Source organism: Lagenorhynchus albirostris, chromosome 9, assembly GCF_949774975.1.
Source record: "Lagenorhynchus albirostris chromosome 9, mLagAlb1.1, whole genome shotgun sequence".
Lineage (NCBI taxonomy): Eukaryota > Metazoa > Chordata > Mammalia > Artiodactyla > Delphinidae > Lagenorhynchus > Lagenorhynchus albirostris.
In genome coordinates, this window is record NC_083103.1 from 41,292,168 (window position 1) to 41,304,959 (window position 12,792).

The window sequence follows — 12,792 nt, forward strand, 5'->3', positions numbered from 1 at the left end:
CCCCTCAAATACAATTACCGCACATTTTTCACATATACACACAGCCACTAAGACACTCTCCTGATACAACATATGCCACATATACTCTTGTCCACTCACCCTCAATCACTGTGATTAAGTCTCTGTGACATCCCTCACACACCGCAAGCATATCACACACACAATTATTGTGACAGCTCTAATCTTCAAGCACTGTCATATACTGTTTTTCATACAGTCATGGTCACCATCTGTACTCTTAAAACAGGATATTTACCCTCCCACAAACTGAATTAAGATGACAACAGCTCTATTTTTCACACACGCCTTCACATACTGTATTTTTTATCCACACAATCCCTGACCATCCCTGACATATACAATTATGGTCACACACTGTCTACCATCTTCTTCCCACTCCCACACTCTTTGTCACACACACTCACTCGCACACGCACACGCGTGCACACACCCACTCACAGTCAAGGGATTGCAGGGGCACATCTGAGGGGGTCTGAGCCCTCCGTCAGCGCCCGAATCTCAGCCCAGGCCAGCGCGGCCCCGCCCCTCCCCGCCCCCTCATGCATATGCAGCACCTCAGCCTGGCGGCCCGGCCCCCAGACGGCCATTTGTAGCTGCGCTGGAGGCTGCGTTCGGCAGGCGCTGCGAAGACGTGTGCAGGAGTGCGCCCCCCGGACGCTGCAGCCCCTCGCCGCTGCGGTCACCTCGCTTCTCCGCGCCTCGGTTGGGACCCGGCCAGCCCGGGCGCCGCGCTGCCGCCCGGACCGGCCCTCCAGCAGCTCCCGGCGCCCGGGACCCCCGCCCGGCCGCTCGCCCGCAGCCCGCCGGCCGCACAAGTCCCCGGAGCCGGGCCTAGGGCGGGCGGCGGCTCGGCGTGGCCGGGCTGGGCTCGGCGGCGTCCCCATGGCCGCGGCCGGCTGGCGGGACGGCTCCGGCCAAGAGAAGTACCGGCTCGTGGTGGTCGGCGGGGGCGGCGTGGGCAAGTCGGCGCTCACCATCCAGTTCATCCAGGTGCCTGGAGCGGGCCTTCCCCGGGGCGCCGGGGCGGCGGCGGGCGGGGGCTCGCGCTACCTGTGGCGGGGCGGCCGCGGGGACCCCGCCCCGGAGGTGCCGCGTGGGCCGGGGGTGGGCGGGAGGCGGGCGGGGGGCTCCGGCCGGCTCTGCCCTACTGCCCTGCGGTCGGGGCGCCCCGCTCCTGCCTGCTGGGCGCCCAGCTCGGCGTCCCGGGAGTCGGGCTTCTCAGGAATGTGTCCGGGAGGGCGGAGCTGGCGGAGTGGGAAGCGCAGATCCACCTTCTCGCTGCGGCCGCGGCCCGAGCCCTTCGGGAGAGGCAGCGCTGCCGCGCCGGGCTTCCTGCCCCGAGGCTGGGGCGCCGGGCGTAGGGCGTGGGGCTGGAGCCCCGCGCGCTGGGTTTCCAGCCGCCCCGGCCGCCTCCTGCACCGTGGGTGCAATCCCGGTGGCAACTTGGCCGCGGCTCCGCGTGATCTTCGGGCTTCTTCGCGCACGCCGAGCCGGAGCTGCCCGCTTCAAGCAGTGTTTCTCTTTGTGTGTGTTTGTGCTTTTCTTTTAAGTAATCTCTTAGGTAATACGTCCGGGTGGGAGTGTGTGATAATGCCCCAGGGAAATGGTGGCCTCGAGGAAGTTAAGAATGTTTTCCGATAGGGGTGAGACCATTTCCTAGGTATTCCTGGTGCCTTCCTGCCTCTCGCTGTGCCAAGGTGAAGTTTGGGGTGGGCCAGGCTGGGAGATGACCGACCGAGTCGTGCGTTCTGTGTCCGTTCCAACCTCTCTCTCCCCCACCCCCAATCCTCTCTGGTAGCTGGAGGCGGAAAGTCGGGTTGTAAAGGAAAGGGCGGTGGAATTCTTGATTCTTAGGATTTGCTCTTGGTGGGAGGTTTGAGTGATCTTTTTTGAGACTATTAAAAGAGAGAAACCCAGCTATCTCTCTGCTTTTGTCAACCTGCAAGGTGTGGCATATGCTGGGAGAGAATGAAGGTATCGCGTTATAACAGGTAACAAAGATACTCTCAGTATATCAAGAGTATTGTTTAAGATGCTTCGGTGAAATATTTTTGTTTGACCCATTTGTTATCAGTTGGCATACTTGAATAGCGTATTTCGTTTCACTTAATGTTTCTAGTGACATTAAAATACCGAGTACTGTAACATAAATGTGATTGTTACTTTTCACATTGACTAAATGAGCAATAATTGCTGTTATACTGTTTCAAGTATTAAAAACTGCTGCTAAAACCTTTGTATCCAGGAAGAGATGTTTATGTAGTGAGCATTTACAGTATGCTCGTTAGTGGGTTAAAAAAAAAAATCACACTAAGAGGTGAGATGGGCAACTTGTCCTTTCAGTTTAGCTGCAGTTTAGCTGCAGAATCAGAGATGCCCGTCATGTTGCTATTTCTCATAGGGCCAAGAGATACTTTAAGTAACTGATGGCAAAGCAAAACAATTTATAGCCAAGTCTTTCTTTGGAAACTGTAGTTAGGGGGAGGTGGGAGGTTGGTGAGGAGTGAGAGAATAATCCTGGGTTCCAGTGTTAATAAATAGTGTTCAAAAAAAACATAGTGTTACCTAAAAGATTTAAACCACAAATATTTCTTTAGTGTTTTGGGGGGAGGGACCATCGAAATGTATTTGAATCTGTAAGTTAATTATTTAGTTAAGGTATTGGAACCTTTTGTTTTTGGAAATAGTATTAGAAACCATTAAGATAACCGTAATTTCTGTCTGCTTAATGATTTTCTAGAATTCATTTGTTAAAGAAACACCTTTATGAATAGTGTTGTATTTAGGTACTCTAGATTTAAAAGAAGTAAAAGAGGCGTGTGTGCATGAGAGACGTGTATTTATACATAGAGAAAGAGTGTGAGCTTTGAGTCATACAGACTTGAGTGTTAGATCTTGCTGTGTTATTTATTTACTGGGAGAACATTGCAAAAATATTTAGCTTCTCTGAACCTCAATTTTCTTTTCAGTAAAATGGGTCTGATCGCAGTCTTCATAATCCTTTAAATTATGGGAACATCCTTAGCATGTGTCTAGTATGTAGTATGTGCTCCATTAATGATGGCTATTATAAGCTTATGTGTACACTTCTGTTAACACGTTTAAATGCAAAGGGAATTCAGAATCGAGGAAAAGTCAGTTTGGGAAGGATTGATGAGAGTACTGTGTAGACGTGATGGCAGGAAGAGAGGACATGTCTTACCTGAGTATGGGGAGTGGGGGAGTCATTATGCTAGCTTGGAGAGAGGAAGCAGGCAAGGAGGGGAGTGGGATAGGCCCGTGACCTGGGGCCAGTGAAAGGGAGGAACATGGCCTCTGACTTTGAGGAGGCTTTCTGGAGAGGTAGGAACCAGACCTGGATCGAGTCTCATCTCTACCACTTGCTGCCTGTGTAATCTTAGGTAAATTACTTAACTTCTCGATACCTTAGTTTTTCCCATCTGTGAACTGGGGACATACAAAGTACCACATACAGTTGTGAGAATTAAATGAGTTAACATATGTTCAGGGCCTAGAACAGTGTCTGGTACATAGTAAGGCTACAAACATTATTATTATTGTTGTTACTATATTAATCTTAGCTTATGGAGCTAAGGTGACTATCATCTACACTTAATAGAGCTGCTGTTTATTGTCTGACTCCTGGGAAATTAAAATTCATTCTGTTATGATTGTCTCGCAGTAGTAATTGGAAGGAGAGGAGACTGCAGAAGGATAGTAACCTTAATGAGCAGAAGCTAGTTCTCTCTGTAGGAGATCAGGATGGTACAAATTGGTTTTATTTATTTTGTAAGACTCCTGAGATATGACACTTTTTTACAGTGTTCAGTATGTATTTTTCTATTATGTAATCTTGAGTAGAAAAAATATAATGAACACATTTGGGAGTGGAGAACTTGAAAAACAGCTTTGCCTTTAACCCTGACTTTCCTTCACCTTAAATTTACTTGTTGCCTTTTATGCATATGAAGAGCTACAAAATTAGGAAATTAAGGCTATAATTACTTAATTGAGATGGGTTTTTCTCTTTAAAAATGAATGTAACACATCATAAAACATCCATGATTAAAAATGTAAAATATTATTAAGAGTATATGTGTGTGCATGACCTCCTCGTTTCTGTTCATAGTTTTTTGAAAGACGTCTTAAGTTTTATTGGTGAATACAGCCCCTAAACGATGAGTGGATCCTGTCATTAGGAAATGATCTTAACATTGTACAAAGTGAAATGGAAAGAGCCTTGACTATCTGGGTTCTAGGTCCTCCTACTCAGGTGATGCTGGGGAATCTTTTAATTGTCTGTAATCTCTTAAGGACTTAATTTCCTCCATAAAATGTTGGGTTTGGGTGAACAAATCTCTGCACCTTTGAAATTCTAGGTTCTTTCTTATTCAGTTAACAAACTAGGTATGTGTCTTAGGTCAAGTTTCTTAAGTTCTCAGAGCCTCAGTTTCCTGTATGAAAAGGGAGACTAATATTAGTACCTTTAGGGTTTCTGGAGTAAATAAAATAATTTATCCAAATCATTCAGCACAGTGCCATCTAAGAATAAGTAAAATAATAAATTTGCTGCTTTTACTTCTGTATCTTGTTCCTCTAAAACTAAATTTGTAATTTATTCATTTTTTTTGACATGTAATCTGATCTGTTTTAAGTCTTCAGCCCCTTTTCCCCTCAGCCTCATACTCCTCTCTCACTTTTGTATGATATCTAGGTAGTGAATGTTGATCCCATTTTGAGTTGGGGAAATTTTATCAGTTGAGCGTTGATTTTTGGAAATAATGGAGTAACCATTGGGGTTTCTGGCAGCTCTGAGAAAAGACCATACGTGTTTTACAGAATTAAGGAGAGGAATTTCCCAGCCTCTGTTCTTCATTTATTTAGCATCCTGACTTATTATTCAGCAGTTTGTCAGATTTTGAGCTATGTAGGGGGTAGCTGATTTCTCAATTATTGAGTTTTAGTCAATCTTATAACCTGTTAGCCTGGAGCTGACTCAGACATTGCTTTTTACCTAATTTGCGTTTTGGTGAATGTTTTTCCATTGCCTTTTCCTGGGGCAGAGATCCTAGAAGAGATTTCAAGGCACATGCATTTGTGTTAAAGTTAGTTGATCTTTGTGTGAAGTTTGTGAGTTTAGATTCCTGAATTTCTCTTCTGTGGCTACATCTTGAACATGTGCCCTGCATTAGAAATCACTTAAAATAAATTTTATCTGTGAATTTGAAACTATAGTGTAGACTTATTTTTAGTGTGCAAATTACTGTTTTATATTTTCGGAGTAATTTACAAATGAATTCTTAGCATTGAAAAATAAGGTACCCCTCCTAGTGGTGGTACATACTAGAGATTTCCTCATTTTGGTAGGAGTTGAAATGGTTCTTGTAATGATTTTTTTTTTTTCCTAGTCTTTTGGGCGCACTGTGTGTCCTATGGGATCTTAGTTCCCTGACTAGGGATTGAACCCACGCCCCCTGCATTGGCAGGGCGGAGTCTTAACCACTGGACCACCAGGGAAGTCCCAAGGAACTGCAGTGTTTCTGATGACTCAGACATTGTAATTCCTAGATACAAATGTTAGGCACTCAAGGAAGAACACTTTCTTTTAGAGGATGACTGCTTTTGTCAGAGGAGAAATTCTAACCTAGGGTTTCTTAAGACTCATTCGTTTTTAACGTGTGTGTGTGTGTGTGTGTGTGTCTGTGTCTGTGTCTGTCTGTCTGTCTGTCTGTCTTGGGATGCAGAAGTTGCAGGAGTTTAGTGGGGATACTTCTATTGAGTAGATTAAGAATTCTGCTTTCCCTTGGTACAATACCATTTGAAGGCAAAGTGATGACAGGCAGCTACCTACTGGGATGGGATTTTTAATTCATCTGTATTGCTGAAATGTCAAGGGTCATTCCTAAGCTTTGAAATGAAACTAGTCTGTTTAATTCAGTGAGGAAAGTAAATTGCTAACTTTAAAGTGGGGGAGGAGTGCAGAAAGAGACTTTCTTAAAGCTGTATTATTTAAAAAATTTTTAGTTTCCTTTTTCAAATTAAAATTGATCTCATAAAATAGAAACAGATTTTGTGATGCTGCATGAATGTTTATTTATTTATTTTTTTGCCCCTTTTGGTGAGGAGAAATATTAGTGTCTTTAGGGTATTAGTCCTTGCTGAAAAGTGATAATGAGTAAAAGACTCTGCTTGTAAACAATGTAGAGTTAATTGTCATTGAATCTTCTTGAAAGGCCTTGATCTTGAATTACTTTGGGTAGAGCCGTGAAGTCTGAGTTTGGGATTGAAACTTAGTGTAAAGTGATGTCCTTGGTAGCCATTTGATTTATTTCTATTTCGCAAAGAAAAATGTCTCTCAGGCCTTTATGAAATAGACAAAGATTTTATATGTATATATATATTTTTATTTATTTACTGTGTGGTTCTGAAAGAAGCAAAGAAATAGAAGTTGACTAAAATTGTGCTACTGGAGCTATATTGGACTTGAGTTCCTTCTAAATTATATTTTAGATTTAGTATTTTATAAGATCAATGTGATAAACCAGTTGTTCATTGGTTACATAACATTAAATAACATTAAATCATAGTTTAATTAAAAATATTATAGTTACAGAATTGGTTGTTTGTATATATTAGTAGTTTAATATTGCCAGCCAATTTATCTTGTCACCTCATATGATGGTGTTTTTTCCTAGGAGAAAGAATTTATATACAAGTTAGTAAATGTTCAGTACTGAAAGTACGGATATACATGCCAACATGATATCTGATGTTGCTTTTTAAAAAAACTTTACCCAGATTTCCCACATGCTACCATTTTACTGTATTTGTTTTATTCCTTCCCCCCATGTATATGCACTGTTTTTTTCTCAATCATCTGAGTGTAAGTTGAAGACAATGCTGCCTTATTTTTAAATACTTCCATGTATATTTCCTAAACACAAGGGTACTTGCTTACATAAACATAGTGTATAACCAAAATCAGAAATTAATATATTACTAATGTAATATGCAGAACTTTTTCAGATTTTGCCAGTTGTCCCAATAATGCCCTTTATAGCAAAAGAAAATCTCAGATTATGCAGTGCACTTTGTTTCCATGTCTTCTTTAATTTGGAACAGTTCTTTAGTCTTCATGTTTTATGACATTGACATCTTTGATTACAAGTTAGTTATTTGTAGAGTTCCCTCAATTTGAGTTTGTTTCTTCATGGTTAGATTCATTTTGGGGACAGGAATAGCACAGAAATGATGTGTTCTTCTCAGTGCATTATATCAGGAGACATAAAATGGATTTTGATTTGACTACATAGGTGCTTACCTTTTGACTCGGTAATCCCAGATCTAGGAATTTACCCTGAAAATGTACTTCCAACAGTATGAAAATACATGTGCATGAGGTCACAGCATTAGAAACAACCTACAGGATAGAGAGAAGTTGAATAGAATATGGTACATTCACCCAGTGGTGCAGCTATAAAAAGAATAAGAACCATCTCTATGAACTGATGGGAAATGCATTCCAGGATAAATTGTTCAGTGAAGAATACAAAATGCAAAAGTATCTACTGTTTTATTGATATACTACTTTTAGTGTAAGAAAGAAGAGGAAATGAGAAAATAGGACTGTAATCATTGGGGCAAAAACAGCACAGAATGGATGAATTTGAGATTAAAGAGATTATTGGTTAGCTATGGGGGTAGGTAGGGATAAGGAGAAAGTGATGGAATAGGGATAGTGACTCTTCTGAGGATACTTTTCTGACTTGTGGAACCATGTTTAATGTTTCACATACTCAGTATATAAACAGCAAGCACCAATAAAATCAAAAGTTGGAATACAAACAAAACAAATGAACTGAACTTTATATCGGATGACTAACATAACCACACTGAAGGAGGGAGAGAAAAAAAACTAATGTAAGTAACTTTTGAACCCGGTATTTGGACTATGTCCTCAGGATAAAGACAAAAAGAATTCGAAATAAACACTGAACTCTGGTTAACAGGCTTTTTTTTTCTCCCCTCCTTCATCACAGAGGCATGGGTTTGTAATTCTGAAACAGTTTTCTATACTAGGATTAAGTAAATTAGTAAATGTGTTGTGGAAAATGGGAGCCAAGTTCCTCACTATTGGAGAAGGGAGTTATAATTGTGGAAAGGGTGAAGGCTAGGAAGAACTCTTGATGCTTGATTGGAATTGAGCATACTGGCATGAACTCATGGTTTAAAAAGAATAAAGATAGATATAGAAGTAGGTGTATGTGGATACTCATAAACACATCTATCTATACATCTTTTTTCCAGCTCTGTCTGTTGAGAGTGCATAGAAACAGTGACACCCTATTAACAGTGAGAACACCCAGTGCTGGATCTTGGTTTCTAAATACCATTCTTTACTAAAAGGAACCTTGGAGAAATGACTGATCCCCGGGCTGGGGCAAGGAAAAAATAGAAGATGAGCTTGGAGCATCTTATAGTGCCAGAAAGTAAAGAGCTACTCAGAAAACAAAATGATGGTGACATGTCAAAGAGACACAGCCAGCCTGGAAGAACTCCCATTGGCTAACTCTGGGACAGTATCATCATCAAAATAAATAATGACAGTAATTGATTATTGCCCATAAATAATGTAAGAATCTAAGAATCCATAAGGATAAATAAATGAAGGAGGAAGGGAAGTTCTTCCTTAATGTAGAATTCTGACTAATAAACATAGAGGAAATGGTAGAATTAGAAAATCACCGTTTGGCAGTCAAGCAACTGATTTAAGTAACAATCATAAATGGATGTTAAAAGTAGTATGTAAAAGTTTGAGAGTAGCTGGATATTAACATAGTCTCAAAATATCTGCCCGTAATGTATTGTTATCGAATTGGGAGTGCATAATCTTAACCACTGGACCACCAGGGAAGTCCCAAATATCCTTATTTAAAGCAACCAAAAGTGTGTGTGACTGCAGTGTTTTTAAGAGATTGTTTTTTGTCTTTCGCATTTGATTTTGTTATTATAATTGTAAATACACTCAGTGGTATTAACCCCTTTCTCATTAGGAGCTGTTGCTTTTATTTGCCATTTCTTTCATTCTAACTGGTTTCAGTGCTTACAAGCAGTCCTCATGAGCAGCTAGTTTTTACTTTGAATTGTTATTTAGAGAACACTTTCGAGTACTTTTTTAGTCTAAGATTAAAATTTTACTTTTGCATGATACATGATGACTTGGCTGAGTATAAAATTATTGGATCCCAAGACTTGTATTACAGCAGTTGGAGGTACTGCTTTATTTATCTTCCGTGTCTTTGCCTTTATCTAACCGGCCTCAAGTTTCTATTCTGCAGGAATAACTAGTTTTCTATTTGTATGCTTGTAGCCTTCTCTTATCACTGGAAATGGTAACATTTATCAGGATATGACTAGAAGTTTTTCTCTGATCACCAGTTTTCTCTGAGAAATGATGAAACACTCTCAGGTCTAGGAAGGTTTTCTTCATTTTTGAAGTCATTTTCCCAATTATCTTCTGAAATACCTACTTGTGCATTGATTCTTTGAAATCATTGTTCCATATTTTCTTAAGTTAATCAGTGAGAAGGCTAAGATAGACTCCATTCAAGAATTTGTCAAATTTGCCTTCTGTATCACTGATGAAATTTTCTGGATGTCAAATCAAATTACTCTCTTAAACAGATTTAATGCCCTTGATATCTCAGTCTAATATTAATCAGTGGTGGTGATCTCTTGTCTTTTCTTAAGGCCACAAAACTGGTATTTTCTAAAGCTTGGTACTGCTTAAGGAAACAACTCCAGCCAGGGAAGGGTTTTTTCTTGAGTGGCAGAATGTAGTTTTTAAATTTATCCTCTTATGATGAGTTGATCTTAGCCATTCTTGGTGCTGGAAGTAAAGAACTGGCTGTCCCTCAGAATTACTGCAGACACTGAGATTCCAGTTGATCTTAGCCATTCTTGGTGTTGGAAATAAAGAACTGGCCGTCCCTCAGGCAGGACACTGAGATTCCCATTTTTTTTTTGATGCTGATGGGCAAGTTGATACTAGGGAGCTTTGATATTTGGAGTATCAACAAATATGAAATTCTGTGAAATCTGCTAAGACATTCAGCCAAATTTATGTTTTGGTTTTTTTTTTTTTTTGGCTGAGAGGTATAATTTTGGAGAATTAGAGGTGGTTAAAAGGGATAGTTTTCAAGTTTATTAGTACTTCAAATCTAAGGTTTCTGAATTGAGGCAAGTAGAAGAGGCTAGGGAAGATAGTGGAGGGAGAGTGTGTGTGTGAAGCTGTAAAATGCAGATCAATGCAAAGATTTTTCTTGTAGGTATAGAAATTAGAAGGGCCTAGAATCAAAAGTTGGAGTCCTTTCTTTAGCGTGTGTGTGTGTGTGTGCGTGTGTGTGTGTAATCTGAAGTATGCTTATTTTATGCTGTATTTTACGATTTCATATATAAAATTTGTTGTGCTTTCTCCTTTCTTTAAAAAATGGGATTGATCACCATTTCTCACAGTAGTGCTTTAAGTAACTTATCTGCTATAATTTATATTTGAAAGGTATTTGAAAGGATTTCTAGTAAGAGGTTTTCTAGAATGTTTCTTACATTACCATCATCACAAAGTCTGTAGTATCCTTAATGACTTTTTTGCATTATTTCTTTTGTTATGAAATCTTGTACTTTTTATTAATTCTTAGATAATTTTAATTTCAGTTTGGATATGCCCTTAATTTTTTTTGCGGTACGTGGGCCTCTCACTGTTGTGGCCTCTCCTGTTGCGGAGCACAGGCTCCAGATGCGCAGGCTCAGCAGCCATGGCCCACGGGCCCAGCAGCCCCGCGGCATGTGGGATCCTCCCGGACCGGGGCACGAACCCGCATCCCCTGCATTGGCAGGCAGACTCTCAACCACTGCGCCACCAGGGAAGCCCTATTCCCTTAATTTTTACATGATTTAAATTTGAGGAAGGATTGAGTGGCTGTCTTTGTAGATTTCTAGCTTTGTTGGGCTATGGTCAAAGAATGTGACCTGTAAATTCCCTGTTTTGGAACATTAAGAATTTTTAATGGCTAAACATACCATTGATTTTTGTAAATACTCCAAGAACATGAGAAAAGAATGAGTATTTATTTGTAGCTTATAAGGTGCAAAGTTTTACATAAATCTGTTAAAATGGAATTTTTTGATTGTATTATTCAAATCTTCTGTATCCTTTTTTCTCGTGTATTTTTAATCTGTGAAGCTCTGAAATTTTTATTAAATTTGTTTTAATTTTTTCCTTGCATTTCTAATTTTGCTTTGTTTTGATGTTGTATAATTTGGTGTATAAAATGTTATGATGATTACATCTTTCTTACGATTAAGTAGTACCAGTCTTGTGCAGCATTTTACTTTGAATTTCAACCTGTGATATTAATGTTACCTTTTCTATTTTTTGTTTGTATGCATTTATTTCATTTATGTTTTACTTTTTTTTTTGGTCATTTTATGGTAAGCTTTTCTAAATAATACGTAATGTGATCTTTAAAAATCAAACCTGAGAGTCTTTGTCTTTTAGCAGTGGAATTCACCCCATTCACATTTATTGTATAATATGATTATGTATTTATGAAATAATCTAGATAAATTTGCTTTGATCCTTTTTACTTTTTATATTTTATATTCTTTGCTTTTAACCTTTGTTTTTGCAGACTTAATTTTGTTTTTGTTGCTTTATTTCCCCTGCACTGAGAGTAAAACAATAAGAGATTATTTTAAAAGTAGAGGTTGTGTCTGAGAAACTTATTCCTTGTGGTTGCCTTTGTCATAGTCATAAGTAGTCTGTGAAATTAAACTCCACAGCTGCCATGTTTTTGTTTTTTAAAAAGATGTCCTAGACCTGGAAAAACTCACACTGCTTATCTGAGAACAGGCAGTTTGACGTAGTGTAAAGAATCCTTCTTGCGAGTTAAGATATTTCTCTAGATCTTGATTTAGCCACTATGTGACTGTGGCTTTGGATAAGATAACCATTCTGTTTGATTCACTTTGGCACTATTTTAAACTCTAAACAGTAGAATGTTTACAAGTAAAACAAGTATTTTAATAGAGAATTTTTATAGGCTTGGAATTTTTGCCTGAATGTCTGCTCCTTGGTTATACTTGTTTGTACATTTTATTCTTCATATTTAGATTTTGAGTGTCATAGACCAGGAATACTTTTGTTACATAGAAGTAAGCATATAGCAAAATATTTATTAGTATTTATTAATTGCTAGTATTGGGTCTTGAGCAGGGCATAATAAATAATTGGAAAAAAGAGGTCTTAGGAAACATGAGTTGTATCTATTATGGTTCCATAGCTGCTGGTCACTGAAGAGGATGTAGAACTAAACTGTTTTTGATTTTGGATTTCAGAGTTTCTCTGTAATTAAAAGATTGTTTATATGTGACATATGCACATTTGAATCTTGAGTTTTAGAAGTTTTAGCAGTTGATCCCACAGCATTCAGTTTTATTCAAAATAATCTTTGGAGAAGATTGTCCTATTTTAATTTCTCTCTGGAAGTTCTGACTCAGGAAATGTAAAACAGCTTGAGAGTAAGGTCTTAAAGATTTATTACTTTTGTCTTGTTTCCTGGTGGGTTTTCTCTTAATGCCTTGGTTAAATGATGACATGTGGTTGAGATTACAACAGTCAGCAATTTGTTAGCTGAAAGGAAAAGAACAGTAAGCAAGTAGTTGAGTCAAACTGCAAAGGAAGATTTGTGATAGATATAACATTTAAGTTTC

The 12,792-nt window shown here is 39.3% G+C and overlaps 1 protein-coding gene across 4 annotated transcripts in view; it reads left to right on the top strand.

Annotated features, from left to right (window-relative positions):
• Positions 1 to 600: 600 nt before the first annotated feature.
• The window catches only part of RRAS2 (RAS related 2), an 84,670-nt gene continuing 72,478 nt past the window's right edge, over positions 601 to 12,792 (top strand). For 3 of the 4 annotated variants that reach the window (XM_060159619.1, XM_060159618.1, XM_060159620.1), the window contains exon 1: positions 601 to 1,011. In XM_060159619.1, coding sequence (XP_060015602.1) covers positions 904 to 1,011 — 108 coding nt within the window. In that variant the 5' untranslated portion in view covers positions 601 to 903. The remainder of the gene's footprint in view (positions 1,012 to 12,792) is intronic. The other variant, XM_060159617.1, reaches the window with a different exon arrangement.